General features: G+C 41.5%; 1 protein-coding gene across 2 annotated transcripts in view; it reads left to right on the forward strand.

Annotated features, from left to right (window-relative positions):
- The first annotated feature begins 229 nt into the window (after positions 1–229).
- Positions 230–21,029, forward strand: part of C5 (complement C5) — a 63,914-nt gene continuing 43,114 nt past the window's right edge. Inside the window, exons 1-15 of one of the 2 annotated variants that reach the window (XM_070758572.1) lie at positions 230–358; positions 1,895–2,087; positions 3,317–3,485; positions 5,454–5,524; positions 6,925–7,016; positions 7,601–7,683; positions 9,300–9,390; positions 10,849–10,954; positions 11,598–11,724; positions 12,676–12,791; positions 14,181–14,381; positions 16,398–16,601; positions 17,921–18,130; positions 19,748–19,897; positions 20,922–21,029. The exon at positions 20,922–21,029 is cut by the window's right edge and continues 22 nt beyond it. In XM_070758572.1, the coding sequence (XP_070614673.1) occupies positions 294–358; positions 1,895–2,087; positions 3,317–3,485; positions 5,454–5,524; positions 6,925–7,016; positions 7,601–7,683; positions 9,300–9,390; positions 10,849–10,954; positions 11,598–11,724; positions 12,676–12,791; positions 14,181–14,381; positions 16,398–16,601; positions 17,921–18,130; positions 19,748–19,897; positions 20,922–21,029 (1,986 nt within the window). In that variant the 5' untranslated portion in view covers positions 230–293. The remainder of the gene's footprint in view (positions 359–1,894; positions 2,088–3,316; positions 3,486–5,453; positions 5,525–6,924; positions 7,017–7,600; positions 7,684–9,299; positions 9,391–10,848; positions 10,955–11,597; positions 11,725–12,675; positions 12,792–14,180; positions 14,382–16,397; positions 16,602–17,920; positions 18,131–19,747; positions 19,898–20,921) is intronic. The other variant, XR_011559684.1, reaches the window with a different exon arrangement.

Below are 21,029 nucleotides of genomic sequence, written 5' to 3' on the forward strand. Positions count from 1 at the left end.
TATCTTGCCTTAGGCAGTAAAAGTATTTTATTTTTGTATATATATATTTAAATTTAGACACCACCCATCTCAGTATCCAAGTGATTCTGGGCGGCTTGCGATGATGCAACCAATAATGTAATTAGTTCCCTTTCATTATTTTGAATAGAAAAGGGTGGTTTTTTTCAATAAGGAACTAAATATCCTCTGTTGATTTAATGAATGATTAACTTCTAGATCAATTTGCTCACAATTTTCATCCAGGGGAGCTAGACAAGGACATTCAGAGCTGGGGTTGCCCAGTCTATGCAGACATGATTTATCTAGGCATTTTCTTAATTTTGATGCTCTACGGAAGAGGTTTGGCTCAGGACCAAACGTAAGTAGTTACTGAGTTGCTGCAAAGGGATGTCGGGGATTAGACCAAGTTTAATTGTTGGGAAGGGTTAATTTTTTAAAAAAGGACTTAACTTGAGGATTAACTTGCACAATTAGAGCCAATTGGATGCAAGCACAATAAAAAAAATCTTATTTCTATCCATTGTGGCTTTATGCTTTATGGTTTTGAGTTTTGAAACCTCTTGTAACCGTTTTCTCAGTCCGATAAGATGTTGAGAAACACTGGGTGTCAACTTTGCGAGGCTAACAAATGGCCAAATTTTCTCACTAAGTTAGCCAACATTCGCTAGTTTGTTTGGTTTTTTTAAAATAGAGAGAACTTGTTCTATTTTAGAAGCTGTCTGAAACTGCAAAGCTGAAATTGTGAGGAACGTGTACAGAATAAAACGGAAGGGATCCTAGAGGTCTTCTAGTCCAACTGCCTATTCAAGCATAGAGTCCAGTAATGGGGGGGCAGTGGGGGTAGTAAGTTTATGCACTATTGAATAGTTAATATTTTTTTTAATTGTCCTTCCTTCTCTAGTACCTTAGTATGATCCTTAATTACTTTTAAAATAGGAAATAATTAAATAGTGTGTTTTTACCCATAAATGCTTGAATCATTGATAGTCATGTAACCGGGTAGGAGTGGCTTGCTGGCCATGTGACAGGTGGGAGTGGCTTGACAATCATGTGACTGGGGGTGGCTTAAAGGTCATGTGACTGGGTGAGAGCGGCTTACCAACCAAGACTCTTTTTCAGTTGATGAAGTCCCATTATTTTAGTAGCCACAAAAAAGACAAATGATAGGCAGCCAGTGATGGGCTTCTACAGATACGGCCAGGTACGCAGAACCAGTAGAAACATTTTGATTTTTTTTCTTTTTTTTCCTTCTGGGCTTTAGGTATGTTTTTCCTATCGCAGTAAATGAGGTTGAATGTGTATAATTTTAGAAGAGCTGTGCGTGCACGTGTGTACACTTTCTATAGTAGATAATGTATATTTTTGTGTGCCTGTGTGTAATATGTATGCACCCATATGGCATATATACATAGAATTAAATAGTATATTTTGGATGTTCAGTAATAGTAAATAGAGAGGGAAAATGTACCTCTTTGAGGCGAGGAGAGGCCAGGCAACCTACCCTAACCCAAACCCTTGAAGTGAGTGACGTCACGTTGGCCACCTGACATGACCTTTAAGCCACCTCCTCAATCACATGATCATCAAGTCACTCCCACCTGGTCACATGGCTGGCAAACCACACCCACAAAATAAGTCACGCCCACAGGCTGGTAGTAAAAATATCCAGTCCTTCACTGCCCCCAAGGTAAACTAAGCTCAAGAGATGTCTTCTGTAAGACATGTGTTGTTGTTAGTTGCAAAGTCATGTCCGAGCCATCGCGACCTCATGGACAACATTCCTTCAGGCCTTCCTGTTCTCTACTATCCTCTGGAGTCCATTTAAGCTCATTTAAGCTAACTCTTTAAGACTTATTGGATAGAAACAATGATGCTGGTGGTCTTTCTGTTTCAGATATGTCATTTCAGCCCCTAAATTTTTCCGGGTTGGAGCCTCTGAGCAAGTGGTAATTCAAGCCTATGGATACACTCAAGAATTCTCAGCCACAATCTCTATTAAAAGCTATCCGGATAAAACAATTACCTATGCCTTTGGTACCACCCAACTGACTCCAAACAATCATTTCCAAGGCTCTGTCATCTTAACGGTACGCAATAAAAGCACAGCTGATGTGCTTTCTGTTGTTTGGTGCAGTCCTGCTTGTGTTTATTTTGTTTTGTTTTATTTATTTATATATTTTCTCAAACAATTATGGGATGGTCGTTTGTCTAAACTTAACGTTAGAAAAAGTAATGATAAAAAGTAATGATAAAAGACAATAGGACAGTAGGAGACGGTAGGCACAATGGTGCGCTTATGCACGCCCCTTACAGACCTCTTAGGAAGGGGGAGAGGTCAAAGAACTTTGTATACTAATAACAAAAGATTTAAGTGCCAAAGCCCATTGCAACAATATAGCCAAGAAGGCTTCAAGAGTTGTAAACCTAATCCTACGTAGCTTCTGCTCTGGCAATCTCACACTACTTACCAGAGCTTACAAAACTTTTGCCAGACCCATCCTCAAATACAGCTCATCTGTTTGGAAGCCATATCACATCTCAGACATTAACACCCTTGAAAATGTCCAAAGATACTTCACCAGAAGAGCCCTTCACTCCTCCACTCGAAATAGAATACCCTATGAGACTAGACTTTCAATCCTGGGCCTAGAAAGTTTAGAACTAAGACGCCTTAAACAAGATCTAAGTATTGCCCACAAGATCATATACTGCAACGTCCTGCCTGTCGGCGACTACTTCAGCTTCAACCACAACAACACAAGAGCACACAACAGATTTAAACTTAATATTAACTGCTCCAAACTTGACTGTAAAAATTATGACTTCAGTAACCGAGTTGTCGAAGCGTGGAACTCATTACCGGACTCCATAGTGTCATCCCCAAACCCCCAACACTTTACCCTTAGATTATCTACGGTTGACCTATCCAGATTCCTAAGAGGTCAGTAAGGGGCGAGTACAAGTGCACTAGAGTGCCTTCCATCCCCTGTTCTATTGCTCTCCTATATCTCCTATACCTTTCTTCTATTCCTATATCTCTTCTTCTATTCTTTCATTGATATGTTCTATTACTTTATCTTCTTTTCTATTATTTCTTAGATATATTTTACTATGAGTATCTCCTCTATAACCTTCATCATGTATTTTACTATGTGTATATTGATATATACCCACTAAAACTCTCATTGTGTATTGGACAAAATAAATAAATAAATAAAATAAAATCTAAGGTTAAAGGTTTTGGGGTTAGGAGTAGAAACCCCAGAGCTAGGCAGCATTTCTTAGCATTTCATTAGCATTCCCATCCCAAATCTAGGTTCACCCAAAGGATTTAAAGGCCAATGATCCCCAGACACGGGTGGAGTCTGTATATCTGGAAGCCACTTCAGCCCATTTTACAAGACAGAAGAAAATGCTGCTTACGTACGACAACGGCTTTTTATTCATCCAGACTGACAAACCTATTTACACTCCAGATCAGCCAGGTAAACTTCTTTTCTTTCGCCTTACTTTTAAAGAGCTTGATTAAAGCAATGATTTTCAACCGTTTTTGAGCCGCGGCACATTTTTTACATTTTAAAATTCTGGGGCACACCACCAACCAAAATGATACAAAATGACACCCTAAGACACTCTCCTCTCTTTTTCCATCCCTGCCTCCTCCCCACCCTTGTGTGCGTGTGTGTATACACACTCTTGAACCATTTCCAAAAACAGGTGAGGGCTGGGGGGGGGGGGGTTCTCGCTTATTCTTTGGGTGCTTTAAATATGCTTTAAATCAAGAGTCACCTCTCTCTTTTGTTTCTCTCTCTTTCCTCTCATTCTCTGTCTCAATCATTTTCTCATTTCTCTTTTTTTCCTCCCCTTTTTGCTCATTTCTCTCCCTCGCCTTCTCTCTCTCTCTCACTCTCTCTGACACTTGCTTTTTCTCTCTTTCTTTTCTCTCTCTCTCTTGCTTTCTCTCTCACTCTCTTGCTTTCTTTTTCTTTCTCTCTCTCTCTCTTGCTTTCTTTCTCTCTCTCTGCAAAAAGTTGCAAGACTGGAACCTGAGCTTCCTTCTTCGCGGCACACCTGACCATGTCTCGCGGCACACTGGTTGAAAAACACTGGATTAAAGAGTTCTAGATTCTCTCCATTCAACAAAGACCAAAACCCACAAGCTGATTCAGAATGGGAAGCCGAGAACTTTTATAATCCCTCTCATCATCATCTTTTAACAACACCATAATCCCTTGCAGGGTGGAGTCTGAGCAACTGAATGAGTGTTTTACTGGCCTATTGCCCTTCCCTGTTGCCAATGCGGAGTTTTGTTCAGCAGAAATATTTTCAGTGTGCCCAGAGAGAGAAAATATCTGCCTCTACCTAGGACCAAACTCATAGCCACAATGAAGTTGCGATGGCACTAGAAAAAGAGCCCCTTTTGCAACCTTCTGACAAGGAAAGTTAGAAACATAGAAACATAGAAGACTGACGGCAGAAAAAGACCTCATGGTCCATCTAGTCTGCCCTTATACTATTTCCTGTATTTTATCTTACAATGGATCTATGTTTATCCCAGGCATGTTTAAATTCAGTTACTGTGGATTTACCAACCACGTCTGCTGGAAGTTTGTTCCAAGGATCTACTACTCTTTCAGTTAAATAATATTTTCTCACGTTGCTTTTGATCTTTCCCCCAACTAACTTCAGATTGTGTCCCCTTGTTCTTGTGTCCCCTTGTTCACTTTCCTATTAAAAACACTTCCCTCCTGAACCTTATTTAACCCTTTAACATATTTAAATGTTTCGATCATGTCCCCCCTTTTCCTTCTGTCCTCCAGACTATACAGATTGAGTTCATGAAGTCTTTCCTGATAAGCTTGATGCTTAAGAACTTCCACCATTCTTGTAGCCCGTCTTTGGACCTGTTCAATTTTGTCAATATCTTTTTGTAGGTGAGGTCTCCAGAACTGAACACAGTATTCCAAATGTGGTCTCACCAGCGCTCTATATAAGTTAAGGGGGAAACCAAATTCAGCCGTGTTATTAAGTTAAGAACGGCAGGGAATCACTTAACACCTGTAGGAAGAAAGGTCGCAAAATGAGACAAACTACATTTAACCACTGTCTCGTTTATCAATAGCTGTTTTGGGCTCAATTGTGGTCGAAGGTCGATGACGACTTGTACTTTAAGGCAAATACGTCTCTCTCAATCCTCTTTTTTACAGAAGAGGCATATCTGTTTTTTCTTCGCTCCTGAAACCCGTTTGATGAGAATGCCCGAATTTATTTATATGCCGCTCATTCCAAAGTGTATTTGACATATCTGTAGACTTCAGGAATTGCCTTTTATTGTACTTGTGGGTTGAGGGTGATAATTTTACACGGCTGGAATGAACAACCAGAATTGTACAGCTGACACTTTTGTTTGCAGCTGATTTAAAGTTAAATGTCATTTTGAATTGTCTTTACAGTCAAAGTCCGAGTCTATTCCCTGAATGAAGAACTGAGGCCAGCTCGGCGTGCAGCTGTCTTAACTTTTGTGGTTAGTCTATCTTAATCCATCCCAGCGTGCCTTTATTTGCATTTAAGCCTAAACCCAAATTACTGACATGGAGACATGATTTCTCGAACAATGTTTTGTCCAGGTTGGAAATATCCCTCGGGAATGAGCAGCTTCTGATTGGAAGCTCTGATATTCTTGGACTCGCAGTTTATTTTTTATAGCAAAATTCTCATGTGTACAATTGCAACGATTGACTTGCCCCAAAGATAGCTAACTAGTAACCGGTTAATATACAGATAAATGATGCCAAGTAAGCAGGTGAGCTTCCTTCTTCTCGGCACACCTGACCATGTCTCGCGGCACAGTAGTGTGCCACGGCGCACTGGTTGAAAAACACTGGTCTAAGGGACTAACAGGAGTCTCCTCCAGCACCATAGGAAACAGACTAAAGATCATTAAATGTAATTTGATGAAGCTTATGAATTTGGGCATCCATGGAATTTTTAAAAAGGCATTCTACATCCCAACAGAAATGAATAATTTGTTAACTCTGAACGAAGCTCCACAAATGGAGAGGGGCAGCATACAAATCTAATTTTTTATTATTATTATTATTATTATTATTATTATTATTATTATTATTATTATGTCAGTACAACACAGCAAACGAGATGACTATGCTGGATTTCGTATTTCATCACTAGTCGGGCGCTTCCCAAGCACCTAGGACTGCATGATGTAGCGGCGAATTATGTTTGCCGATCCCATAAAGTGGCCTTTTGCAATTGACAGATGGAGATTTTGTCAATTCAAATGGTTTTCAAATGTCCGCTGAGATCCTTTGGCTCTGTGCCCAGCGTGCCAAGTACCACTGGGACCACTTTCACTGGCTTATGCCAGAGTCGTTGCAACTCGATTTTTAGATCTTTGTATTTCACTAATTTCTCTAGATGCTTCTCCTCAATTCTGCTGTCCCTGGGATTGCGATGTCGATGATCCACACTTTCTTTTTCTCCACGATCACAATGTCTGGTGTGTTATGCTTCAGAATTCGGTCAGTCTGAAGTCGGAAGTCCCACAGTAGTTTTGCTTGCTCATTTTCGACCACTTTTTCAGGCTTATGATCCCACCAGTTCTTTGCCACTGGTAAATGGTAGTTCCGGCACAGGTTCCAGTGGATCATCTGTGCCACAGCATCATGTCTATGCTTGTAGTCAGTCTGTGCGATCTTTTTGCAGCAGCTGAGTATGTGATCGATTGTTTCATTTGTTTCTTTACAGAGTCTGCACTTTGGGTCGTCTGTTGATTTTTCAATTCTATTATTATTATTATTATTATTATTATAATTATTATTATTATTATTATTATTATTATTATTATTATTATTATATGTTTTGTGGGTTTTTTTTTCCAAAAGTGCTCTTTTGTCTCTCACAAAGGACCCAGGTGGCATAGAAGTGGACATCATACACGAAGAAGATGCTACTGGTATCGTCTCGTTTCCCGAATTCAGAATCCCTCCATATCCTAAGTAAATCTATTTACATTTTCAATAGCATACCTTGAATTAGATATTAGCTAGCAAGTGAAACGCACAAATGCAGCAGTGAAATACTGCGGGAACCAATTTGTGGGTAGCCTTAGTGGCGCAGTGGTTAGAATGCAGTACTGCAAACTACTTCTGCTGGCTGTAGTTCACTAGTTCAAATCTCACCAGGTTCAAGGTTGACTCAGCCTTCCATCCTTCCAAGGTGGGTAAAATGAGAACCCAGATTGTTGGAGGTGATATTCTGACTCTATAAACTGCTTACAGAGGGCTGTAAATCACTGTGAAGTGGTATATAAGTCTAAGTGCTATTGCTATTTAGATTCCTGCATTCAATTAAGAAAACAAACAGCAGGAGAAATTGATGCATTTAAAATCCAGACTGCCATGCATTTAAATGGCCACATGATGGCAGCAAAACATTAGATTTTATATTCCAATACCTCATCTACCTATTTTGGAACAGAAATATCAGATACTGTACTGTATACTGAAAAGAAAACACTATTTAAAGATCTACAATTATTTAACTGCATTATGGGATGTCTTGTTTTTTTAATTTTTTTTAGGTTTGGAATTTGGACCATTAAAGCCAAGTACAATAAAGAATTCACAACCTCTGCTGTAGCAAAGTTTCAAGTGAAAGAATATGGTAATCTTGATGATTTTACTGGGCTATTGTTACACATATTCATGCCATAATGAGTATCATTAGACATATAGAGAAAATTTGTGGGTGGCTTATAAATGAAGTGGTGAATGTGCCTAATGTTTCTTCCTTCTATTTTGACCATAACAACCTTGCGAGGTAGGCCAGGCAAAAAAAGTGGCTGTGGTGAAGGAATTATTATTATTATTATTATTATTATTATTATTATTATTATTATTATTATTATTAATTGGATTTCTATGCCGCTCCTTTCCGAGGACTCAGGGCGGCTCACAACATACAAAATATACAATACATAATGTAATTCAATTAACTAATTTATTTATTTATTCAATTTTTATGCCGCCCTTCTCCTTAGACTCAGGGCGGCTTACAACATGTTAGCAATAGCACTTTTTAACAGAGCTAGGCTATTGCCCCCACAATCTGGGTCCTCATTTTACCCACCTCGGAAGGGCTCAAGGCTGAGTCAACCTTGAGCCGGTGATGAGGTTTGAACCGCTGACCTGCAGATCTACAGTCAGCTTCAGTGGCCTGCAGTACAGCACTCTACCTGCTGCACCACCCCAGCTCTAATTAAAAATCTACCCCCCCAAAAAACCCCATTAAAAATACAATCATTCTATTCACTCCACATTCTCTCAACACATTCATTGGGCAGGGGGGAAAGATCTAAGGGCCCCAGGCCTGGCATAAGTGAGTCTTCAGACTCTTACGGAAGGCAAGGAGGGTGGGGGCCGTACGAATCTCTGGGGGGAGCTGATTCCAGAGGGCTGGAGCCCCCACAGATAAGGCTCTCCCCTAGGTGCCGCCAAACGACATTGTCTGGTTGACGGAACCTGGAGGAGGCCGACTCTATGGGACTTGGGAAAAAACTTGTAGTTAAATAATATGACCTTCAGCTGATGTTGCTTGGAAGCACCAGAAGCTAAATTCTTCCTGTAAAATGTCAAATCTTTACCATTTCCGGTCACAATTCAAAGTGTTGGTTATGACCTTTAAAGCCCTTCATGGCATTGGACCAGAATATCTCCGAGACCGCCTTCTGCCGCACGAATCTCAGCAACTGATTAGGTCCCACAGAGTCGGCCTTCTCTGGGTACCGTCAACTAAACAATGTCGGTTGGCGGGCCCCAGGGGAAGAGCCTTCTCTGTGGCGGCCCTGACTCTCTGGAACCAGCTCCCCCCAGAGATTAGAACTGCCCCTACTCTCCTTGCCTTTGGTAAGCTCCTTAAAACCCACCTTTGTCGTCAGGCATGGGGGAACTGAGACATCTCTCCTGGGCATATACAATTTATGCATGGTATGCTTGTATGTATGTTTGCTTAGTAAATGGGTTTTTTAAAATATTTTAAATTATAATTATTAGATTTGTCATGAACTGTTTTATTTTGTTGTGAGCCGCCCCGAGTCTGTGGAGAGGGGCGGCATACAAATCTAAATAATAAATAAATAAATAAATTTTAACCAAGTGAGAAGCATTTTCCATCATAGACATTTCTCATGGCCCTACAGAAGATCTCTTCAGTAGAAAACGTTTTTAAAAAAAATATTTGTCATTGAACTGTTGGGAAATTTCTTTTCTTTTACCTTTCAGCCCTGCCAAGATTTTCAGTTGAAATAATTCCAGAAAACAGCTTTATTAGCTCCAAGCATTTTGAAAGATTCAAGATTACTATCAGTGCTCGGTAAGATCAGATTGTCAATTTAATGAGTTTCTAGAAAGAGTGCAGAGAAGAGCAAACACGATGATTAAAGGGACTAGGCCAGTGATGGTGAACCTATGGCACGGGTGCCACAGGTGGCACGCGGAGCCATATCCCCTGGCAGGTGAGCCATTGCCCTAGCTCAGCTCCAACATGCATGTGTCTGCTAGCTAGCTGATTTTTGGCTCACGCAGAGGCTCTGGGAGGGCGTTTTTTACTTCCAGAGAGCCTCTGGAGATGTGGGAGGGCGATTTTAACCTTCCCTGGATCCCATGGAAGCCTTTGGAGTTTGGGGAGGGGGAAACACGAGCCTCCTGGGCCCACCAGAAGTTGGGAACAGGCCTTTTCGGGCCACCAGAGGACCTTTGAGGGGCGGGGGAAAGTTGTTTTTGCCCTCCCCAGGCATTGAATTATGGGTGTGATAGTGTGCATGCACGCTCTTTCAGCACCCAAAGAAAAGAAGGTTTGCCATCACTGGACTAGAGGATAAAACATAGAAAGAACTATTGCAGGAACTGGGCCTAGCTAGCCTAGTGAAGAGAAGGACCAGGGGAGACATGATAGCAGTGTTCAAATATTTGAGGGGCTGCCACAAAGAAGAGGGGGTCAAACTATTTTCCAAAGCACCTGAAGGCCGGTCAAAAAGCAATGGATGGAAACTTATTAAGGAGAGATTCAATCTAGAAATAAGGAGACGTTTTCTGACCGTGAGAACAATCAACCAATGATTGTTATTGTTAGTATGTCTGGGTGCAGCTAGGCTGCGAGACCTTCGACATACGCAGAGCAGAGTTTATGGTAAGAGTGTGGATGTGTGAGACAGCCAGTAATGACACAGACTTAGTATGCTAAACAAGTATTATTTACATATATACATATTTATAAGCACAAAGCAGAAATAAACAAAATCCGCACATAGCAGCACAAAGCAGAATATACTGCCCCCACAAGGTAAAGGCAAAGAATGAATGAACTCTCCAGCATCACCATTGGGAGAGAGTGCTGGCGCCCTCTTATGGCAAACCCACCAAAGTCCTTAAAGGTATATTGCATCTATAAGGTACAAATGACAATTGGTAGTTTACATCAGTGTTTCCCAACCTTGGCAACTTGAAGATATCTGGACTTCAACTCCCAGAATTCCCCAGCCAGCGAATGCTGGGAGTTGAAGTCCAGATATCTTCAAGTTGCCAAGGTTGGGAAACACTGATTTACATACATGGCAACCCTAAATACTAGTGAGTACCATGTACTAACAGTTATCACAAGTTGTGGGAGCTTCACCACTGGAAGTTTTCAAGAAGAGACTGGACAGCCATGTGTCCAAAATGGTGTAGGTTCTCCTGCTTTGGCGCGGGAGGGGAGGGGGGGTTGGACTAGATGACCTACAAGGCCCCTTCTAACTCTGATGGGTGTGTTGCTTTGATCTCTGCCTTCAAGGTATTTTTACAAGAAGAAACTGAGCGACGCCGAAGTTTACATCCGCTTTGGAATCGTTCAAGAATCCGAAAAGAAGATGTTACCCAAATCATTGCGTCAGGTTCACGTAAGTGATAGAGTGAGACCACCCCCCGATGATGCTGATGCTGGAGAGCATCTTTTCCCTGTTCTAGATTCAGGGTTCTAGGTTTATTTTGCCAGCAGGGTCAACATCTAGGTTTCCACTTTGAATGTCACAGTCATAAGGCAACATTTAACTCTAAAACCCACGTGATTCATTCCACAGAGAAGGAGATCCTGCTTGTTGGCAGAGTTATATCACTTTACATTTGAACTGTTTATAAGCAATATGGACCAGGTTGTTTTTTTTAAAAATGCTGGAAAAGGCCCCAATTAAGTCTGTTTTCAGACTGGCCCCTTCTCACAGGGTGCTTTTAAGGTTTTATATGCGCATAAATGTGAGCACGAAGGTTGTTTGTTATCTCTGTTTAGGAAAACTTCTCTTCTTCGGAAGTAGATATGGTTTCATCTGCAGTCCACAAGCCCAAACGTTTTGCCCAGTTCAGCTTACAGGATTTACAGGAATAAAGGAAGAAACCCACTAAACTCTCTACCTGTTGTATCCAAAAGCACTGGGTTCAAGATTTATTTATTTATTTTATTAGATTTGTATGCCGTCCCTCTCCATAGACTCGGGGTGGCTAAGACCCAACGAGGGTCTAATTTCTTGCCCTGCTCCTAATCTTTAGATGGATGATGGCGTCGCGGTGCTTTATTTTAATAGCAGAATAGCAATCCGTGAATTGGGATACACAGAGCTCTCAGATATTGATGGGGCCACCCTCTATATCGCAGCTTCGGTGCTGGAAACCAGAGGTAATTTGTCTGTCTGTCTGTCTATTATCTATCTATCTATCTATCTATCTATCTATCTATCTATCTATCTATCTATCTATCTATTCTGTTTCCCCCCCAAATAAGACATCCCCAGATAATAAGCATCCCCAATTGTACTTTTGAGTGTATGGGAATAAGGTCAAACAGGGTTAAAAAAAACAAGACAGAGTCTTATTATCAGGGAAACACAGTATCTATCCATCCATCTATGTATCCATCCGTCCATCCATCCTTCTATCTATCTCTATCTTCTTTCCTTCTTTCCTTTCCTCCCTCCCTCTTTTTTCTTTCTTTCTTTCTTTCTCTATTCCTTCCATCCATCCACCCATCATTTCTCTCTCAATCATCTCTGTTTCCTTGTGTCTGCCTGCCTGCCTTTCTGTCTATCCATCCATCCATCCATCCATCCTTCTATCTCTATCTTCTTTCCTTCCTTCCCTCTTTCTTTCTTTCTTTCTCTATTCCTTCCATCCATCCACCCATCATTTCTCTCTCAATCATCTCTTTTTGCTTGTGTCTGCCTACCTGCTTATCCATCCATCCATCCATCCATCTATCACATTAGCAGTACTTAGACTTATATACCGCTTCACAGTGCTTTACAGAGCGGTTTAGAGAGAGCATATTTCCCCCAACAATCTGGGTTCTCATTTTACCCACCTTGGAAGGATGGAAGGCTGAGTCAACCTTGAGCCTACTGAGATTCAAAAGTACTGCATTCTAACCACTGCGCCGCTGAAGCTCTATCTTTGGTTCAGGATTGGACTTTAATATCACATTGTTCCCCCCCCCCCCAAGACTTTTTGCATTCTTATCAGAGTCCTTCAGACCTGGATGATAAATACGGCTCGGTAAATAAAGGAGATTTGCCTAGTTGAAGTAAAGCCAATAGCTCTTTAACTGAAAACATCCAATCTCTCCTTTTGACAGATGGCCACAGCGAGGATGCGGAACTGACCAGCATAAAATACACTTTGTCCCCTTACAAGTTGGATTTGATTGCCACGCCTCTTTTTGTGAAACCCGGGCTTCCTTATTTTATTAAGGTCAGTCAAATTGAATGCAATAATTGAAGAATCATCCATTTGGCATATTGACCCAACCTTATTTAGATAGCACAACTTTAACTATAAACTTGTGAGTCTTTGTACTTTGAAGGTGAAGGTGAGATAGCCTATTGCTAGGGATAATAAGGAAATGGTTTCTATTATTATTATTATGAGCAGCGTGGGTAAAGATTAGATAATTGTTAGAATGTCTAGGTAATAAACCTTCAACAAACTTTAAGTAGAGTTAATGTAGCCATGAGGGTTAGTCAGCCAATGAATCAGACTTAGTACAAAACAGAACAATATTATTATATACAAATAGGCAAATAAGCAATAGTTGTTACACAGTCCAAATACCATACACATATAATCCTAATAATGGTTTACAAACCAGGTTAACGCACACAGCAAAATATGCACAAAGCAAATACAAATATCTCTAGTATAAACTTCCCCAAGAGGAACAGCGCTATCTCCCTCTTATGGCCAACCAGCAAATGTTTCTTAAAGGTATAGTCATAAACCTACATTGTTAGCATATGTATTGCAACACCTAACATATATACATGCTGTTCTGCCTGACTGGGCTCGGGCAATTAGTAACAGTCCGAGGAAAAGAAATTAAACACACAAGTGCTGTTCTAATCAGCAAACTTGTATTAAACAAACAAAAAAGGGTTAACCAAAACAGTCCTTGTTATCAGGAATAAACTATAGTGCAAGGCATAAATCAGCCCAAATACAAAACACAGGAAAAAGCAAACAAAAACAACCTGCATGGAGCAGAAACGTTTCAGGAGTCCTTTGAATCTTAGAGCAAATAGCAAGTCCCAGAGGTTTCACCTCCCACGTGCCTGAAAAAGCTGGGTTGAAATCCAAAGGCACGGAACAGAAACTTCAGAGCAGGAACCACAAAGTAACACAGATAAACAGCCACAGTTTGCCTCGTGCCTCTGTTCCCTTTTATACCTTTAGCCCTCATTAAGGGAACCACACCCAGCCCTCAGTATAAGAACCACACCCAGCCCAGGTGCTACTCTGATCCCTGATAATAGTCCTTTAATTGAGCCCTCCTTTGCATAGCTCTTCGGCTATGCATGTCTATGAATTGGTCTGCAGAGGAATCCAAGGAAGACAGACTGTCTGAGTGACTGCATGCCAAGTCTCCTGGGCTGTCTGCTGAGTCCTGCGTGCTGTCTGCCAACTCCTCTGAACCAGTGGCCTCATCCTCATGGCTGTCTGCCACGTCTTCCTGGCTATCAGCCAGGCTTTTGCACTCACTTTGTGCTGCATCTCTCCCATCTGTGGGAGCAACGGCTGGCCCAAGCCCAGACACAACACATGCAGTATACTAACAATAATAAACAACCGTTTTTGTGTAAACAGGTGCGGGTGAGGGATATGTTGGACATATCAGTTGGCGACGTTCCTGTGGTTCTCCAAGCCACTGCTTTGAACGATCAACTGGAGGAGACCAGATTAGTTGAAGAAGGCTCAGATTCTGGGTCTGGCATAACAAGCTCAAGAGATGGAACAGCTATCTTTTCAATTAACATTCCTTCGAACACCAAAGCATTGGAGTTCAAGGTGAGTGAAATTATTTCCTTTCCCTGATCTAGATCCATATGGGTCTCAAAACCTGTTAGAATTTTTTAAAATTTTTACATAGTACCAGAGAGCAACCCAAAAAGTACCGTCACCATGTGTTTTACTGCTTAACTATTTTAACTGTAACAGAAAACAAAAGAGCACAGAGTATAGACCAGTGATGGTGAACCTTTTTTTCCTCGGGTGCCGAAAGAGTATGAGTGTGCACTATTGTGCATGCGCAAGTGCCCACACCCATAATTCAATGCCTGGGGAGGGCAAAAACAGCTTCCCCGCCCCCTGGAAGCTCTCTGGAGGCTGGAAACGGCCTGTTTCCCAGCTTCTGGTGGGCCCAGTCGGCTCATGTTTTACCCTCCGAAGGCTCCGAAGGCTTCCCTGGAACTAGGGGAGGGTAAAAACAACTCCCCAATCCCACCAGAGGCTCTCCGGAAGCCAAAAATGCTCTCCCAGAGCCTCTGTACGAGCCAGAAATCAGCTGACCGGCACACACATGCACTTTGGAGCTGAGCTAGGAAAATGGCTCACATGCCAGCAGATATTGCTCCATGTCCCACCTGTGGCACTTGTGCCAAAGGTTCGCCATCACTGGTAGTGACCCTAGATCCAAACTGGTAAACACTGCCATCTATTGGCTGAGTAGTTGCTGCATAGAAATACGAGGGTCACCCAGAAAGTAATGCACCACATTTTTTCTTCAACAATTATATATTGAACACAATGAAACGTACACACAAGAGACAATGATGTTTCTTCTACACTCCCTATTTTTCCATGTAATCTCTGTCCCGTTCTATGGCTTTCCTCCAGCGAGACACATGGGCGTGTATGCCCTGGCAATACCGCTCCTTTTTCTGGTCACAAAGCCATTTCTGCATTCTAATGGCCTCACCCTCTGTGCCCAGCGACTAACCATGCTTCTGTTAACTGCAGATTCTCCATAAACTGTACACAAACGTTTGTGAATGTTCCCAACAGTTTCTTTCTCCACAGTGAGAAATTCAATGATGATACACTGTTTGTAAAGTACATCTCTTACAGATGCATTTTGAAACAATGCTGTAGCTACACTATATGTCTCAAGAAATGCAAAATTTACACACGCACTCCTGACAATTCAAATAATGTATATGTAAAGTTTCACATTCGTACCATTACTGTAGGCTGAGAAAAAAAAATGTGGTGCATTGCTTTCTGGACGACCCTCATTCATACATAGAAACATAGAAGTCTGACGGCAGAAAAAGACTTCATGGTCCATCTAGTCTGCCCTTATACTATTTTCTGTATTTTATCTTAGGATGGATATATGTTTATCCCAGGCATGTTTAAATTCAGTTACTGTGGATTTATCTACCACGTCTGCTGGAAGTTTGTTCCAAGGATCTACTACTCTTTCAGTAAAATAATATTTTCTCATGTTGCTTTTGATCTTTCCCCCAACTAACTTCAGATTGTGTCCCCTTGTTCTTGGGTTCACTTTCCTATTAAAAACACTTCCCTCCTGAACCTTATTTACCCCTTTAACATATTTAAATGTTTCGATCCTGTCCCCCCTTTCCCTTCTGTCCTCCAGACTATACAGATGGAGTTCATGAAGTCTTTCCTGATTCGTTTTATGCTTAAGACCTTCCACCATCCTTGTAGCCCGTCTTTGGACCCGTTCAATTTTGTCAATATCTTTTTGTAGGTGAGGTCTCCAGAACTGAACACAGTATTCCAAATGTGGTCTCACCAGCACTCTATATAGTGGGATCATAATCTCTCTCTTCCTGCTTGTTATACCTCTAGCTATGCTGCCAAGCATCCTACTTGCTTTCCAAGTATACTACCAATGAATCCCAACAAAACCAAAGGTGTATTGAGGTTCTTGAGAAGAAATTGGACCGCCCTTTGTCCACAACAGAGGGTTGAATTAGAAGACTTCCAAAGGCCCTTCCAACTCTGTTATTCTACATTCATGATCTCTGTTGTATTTTGTTTTTGTTTTTTTCTTAGATAACAACTGCAGATACTTCTTTACCAGAAGAGAATCAAGCCAGTGAAACCTATGAGGCCAAATCCTATGTTTCTCTCAGTGGAAGCTATTTATATATCAGCTGGGCTTCGGACCACAGAGTGCTCCAGGTTGGCGAGACCTTGCAAATCAAAGTACACCCAGCAAGCCATTACATTGAAAAAATACTACACTACAGCTACCTGGTACGCCTTGTAAACATAATTTAACTTTCCCTAAGGGGGCTAAATGGAGAAAAATTGAAATACATGCATGTTGTTAAACAATGGTGGTAATTTTTACTACCGGTTCTGTGGGCGTGGCTTTGTGGGTGTGGCGAGGCTTTGTGGGTGTGGTAGGTGAAGGATACTGCAAAATCTCCATTCCCTCCCTACTTCAGGAGGAAAGATATTGCAAAATCCCCATTCCTGGGGGAAGATAAGCATCATTTATACCTTGCTGCTTATATACATTTGGTCGATTCAGAATTTACGTGTAGAAAGACATCCTACTTCTGTCTGTATTAATTTTAAACTTGTCTTATCCAATTTTGTTCTATTGTAATTACATACAAAACTTTGATTCTCCATTCTATAAATCCTAGTTACTTTCCGCTCCAACCATTGATACAATTTGTTCTCATATCTCGTAGTATTCTGTCCTGATTTTGTTTTTCAATTCCAACATCAATCTATAATTTTGGCAAAATTAGAATTTATTTATTTATTTTATTTATTTATTTTATTTGTCCAATACACAATAAAGGTTTTAGTGGGTATATATCTATATACACATAGTAAGATACATGATGAAGGTTATAGAGGAGATACTCATAGTAAAATATATCTAAGAAATAATAGAAAAGAAGATATAGTAATAGAACATATCAATGAAAGAATAGAAGAAGAGATATAGGAATAGAAGAAAGATATAGGAGATATAGGAGAGCAATAGGACTCGCCCCTTACTGACCTCTTAGGAATCTGGACAGGTCAACCGTAGATAATCTATTCTAAGGATAAAGTGTTGGGGGTTTGGGGATGACATTATGGAGTCCGGTAATGAGTTCCACGCTTCGACAACTCGGTTACTGAAGTCATATTTTTTACAGTCAAGTTTGGAACGGTTAATATTAAGTTTAAATCTGTTGTGTGCTGTGTGTTGTGTGTTGTGTTGTGTGTTGAATTTCCTTGATCACTTCATCTTCTAGAAGGATTTTCCTATTTTTCCAAATTGGGGCAAAGACCATTCTTGCTGCTGTTGGTAGTATGTATTATTAGGTAGATTACCCCTTTGCTATATTTCTCATTTATAATTCCCAATAAGAATAATTCTGATTTAAATTCTATTTTCTGCCCAGTTAACTCTGATTCCTGATTATATTTCCAACATTTTGACGGCAAATTTCTAAATGTTTTTGCCAACGAAATAATCAACATTAATTGTCTTCTAGTCTTACAATCCTTCTTTTTCCTTAGGTCTCCCTGAGCTCTGGAATGTCACCATCTTCCTTCCTTTCCTTTAGATCTTATCCAAAGGGAAAATAATCAAATACGGGACTGAGAATAAAATCAAAGGCTTGTCCTATCAAGCTCTGTCCATTCATATAACCAAAGAAATGGTCCCTTCAGCCCGCCTTCTGGTCTACTACATAGTCACTGGAGAAGGAACCGCGGAGCTGGTTGCTGATTCGGTCTGGTTAAACATCCAGCAGAAATGTGGCAACGACCTTGAGGTGAGCGAAACCCCATCTTTGGGTATATAGAGCCAGGGTGCTGCAGTGGCTAGGGTACAGTACTGCAGGCTACTTCAGCTAGCTGCTAGCTGTGGTTCAGCAGTTCAAATCTCACCACCGGCTCAAGGTTGACTCAGCCTTCCATTCTTCCGAGGTGGGTCAAATGAGATTATTTATTTAGATTATTTATTTATTTATTTATTGGATTTATATGCAGCCCCACTCTGAGGACTAGGAGTAGCTTACAACATAAAAAAAGGAAACAGTGAAATGCAATAGCTAAATCCAATTAGTTAAAACTAGATAAACTAGTCTAAAATTCCCAATTTTGTTTTTTAAAAAAACCAATCATACCCATTCAGAAAACAAAATTACACATACCATTTTTGGCCAGGGGGCTGAGATCTAATGGCCCCAGGCCTGGAGGCATAAATGAGTCTTAAGACTCTTGCGGAAGGCAAGGAGGGTTGGGGCCATATGAATCTCTGGGGGCAGCTGATTCCAGAGGGCCGGGGCCCCCACAGAGAAGGCTCTTCTCCTAGGCCCTGCCAAGAGACATTGTCTAGTTGACAGGACCTGGAGAAGGCCGACTCTGTGGGACCTGACCAGTCGCTGGGACTCATATGGGAGATAATGATGATGATGATGATGATGATGATGATTATTATTATTATTATTATTATTATTATTATCATTATCATGCTCTGAAATGATATAAGATGTAAAATACCATACATCTGCTCTTTTTTAATCTTTGTATTGCAATAAAAAATATTTTTAAAAAATATCATTATCATTATTATTGTCAGTACAACACAGCAAACAAGATCACTATGCTGGATTTCGTATTTCATCACCAGTCGGGCGCTTCCAAAGCACCTAGGACTGCATGATGTAGCGGCGAATTATGTTCAATTGACAGATGGAGATTTTGTCAATTCCGATGGTTTTCAAATGTCCACTGAGATCCTTTGGCACTGCGCCCAGCGTGCCAAGAACCACTGGGACTACTTTCACTGGCTTATGCCAGACTTGTTGCAGCTCGATTTTCAGATCTTCATATTTCGCAAATTTCTCTAGTTGCTCCTCCTCAATTCTGCTGTCCCCGGAGATTGCGATGTCGATGATCCATACTTTCTTTTTCTCCACAATCAGGATGTCTGGTGTATTATGTTTCTAAATTCAGTCAGTCTGAAGTCAGAAGTCCTACAGTAGTTTTGCTTGCTCATTTTTGATTATTATTATTATTATTGTTGTTATTGTTGTTATTATTTGGATTTATATTTTGCCCCTTTGTTGGGGGCAATATGCTGATTCTGTAAGCCACTTAGAGAGGGCTACCAAAGCACTATGAAGCGGTACATAAGTCTAAATGCTATTGCTAAATGCTATATGTATCCCACCAAACTCCAGGATCTTTAATTGTTTTAGTATTTTAATTGTTTTAGTACTAGTTTTAGTATTGGATTTACATGATGTTTGTGCTATTGTTGTTAGCCACCCTGAGTCTACGGAGAGGGGCGGCATACAAATCCAATAAATAATAAATAATAATAATAATAATCTTCTGAAGAATGTCCCTTTCCCTTGCCACCTTTGGCCTTCTCGCCCTTGCAGGTCCGCATCTCGAGAAACGGAAGAGTTTACCAGCCTGGAGAAGCCGTGTCACTTTCTATGACCTCCGAGTTTGACTCTCTGGTGGCTCTTTCCGCCATGGACAAAGCAATTTACGGAGTGACGGGAAGCAAGCAGAAATCTATGGAAAAAGTTACGTCAGGTTGAGAGGAAAACACTGGCCATTCTCCGCATCTCTTGATAGAGGTCCAATCGACTTCTGTTTTGGTTTAGTGGCAGTAAATCAGGGGTGGGTTCCGGTTTTCTTCACTGCCGGTTCCCTTAGGGCTGTGCAGCGGGGACGTGTGCAAGTTGCACCCACACATGCGCAGTACTTTAAAAAATCTGTGCATGTGCAGAAGCAACAAACAAAGCATTGCCAGGCAGGGGTTGTTAATTACCACCGCTATTGGTCCATTGCGCACACAGCGTGTGAAGGAAGCAAAATCTTGCAAAAGGACGAACACAACTGTATAGGCCCGGGGGAGATGTCTCAGTTCCCCCATGCCTGACGGCAGAGATCGGTCTTAAGAACTTTACGAAAGGCAAGGAGGGTGGGGGCAGTTCTAATCTCCCGGGGGAGCTGGTTCCAAAGGGTCGGGGCCGCCACAGAGAAGGCTCTTCTCCTGGGTCCTGCCAAACGACATTGTTTAGTTGACGGGACCCGAAGAAGGCCAACTCTGTGGGACCTAACCGGTCGCTGGGATTCGTGCGGCAGAAGGCGGTCCCGGAGGTATTCTGGTCCGTGCATGCACGGAGGCAAAAAATTGCTGAAATCTCTCTCACACGCGCACCCCCTCGCGGGATCTTGCTTCCTGCGCATGCACAGAAGCAAAATTTCATGTGCGCACATGCCCAGAGATGCAGAGTTGTACCCGCATCTCCATTTTCATTACCAGTGCGCAGTATGGTGCATACCAAGTAGCAACCTGATACTGGGCGTTGCCATAAGAACCGGATCAGGAGCATGGCAGGTTTGGGTCGCTGCTGGTTCTCGCAACGCAGGACACCAAATTACTACCGGTTCTATAGATCTGGCCCAAATCTGGAAGAACCCACTGCACCGTATAGTAAACGCACCGTATAGTATAAAGAGCCCACCGCATTGTACAGTCTGTAGGCTGGAGAAACGGAAGGGATGGAAACTCACCTTCCAACGTGTCTTTCTCCTCCGCAGGCTCTCCTTCAACTGGAAAAAAGTGACCTGGGCTGTGGGGCCGGAGGAGGAGAGAACAACGTGGATGTGTTTCGGATGGCCGGCCTCACCTTTCTCACCAACGCCAAT

The sequence above is a fragment of the Erythrolamprus reginae genome, chromosome 8 (genome assembly GCF_031021105.1).
Source record: "Erythrolamprus reginae isolate rEryReg1 chromosome 8, rEryReg1.hap1, whole genome shotgun sequence".
Taxonomy (NCBI): domain Eukaryota; kingdom Metazoa; phylum Chordata; class Lepidosauria; order Squamata; family Dipsadidae; genus Erythrolamprus; species Erythrolamprus reginae.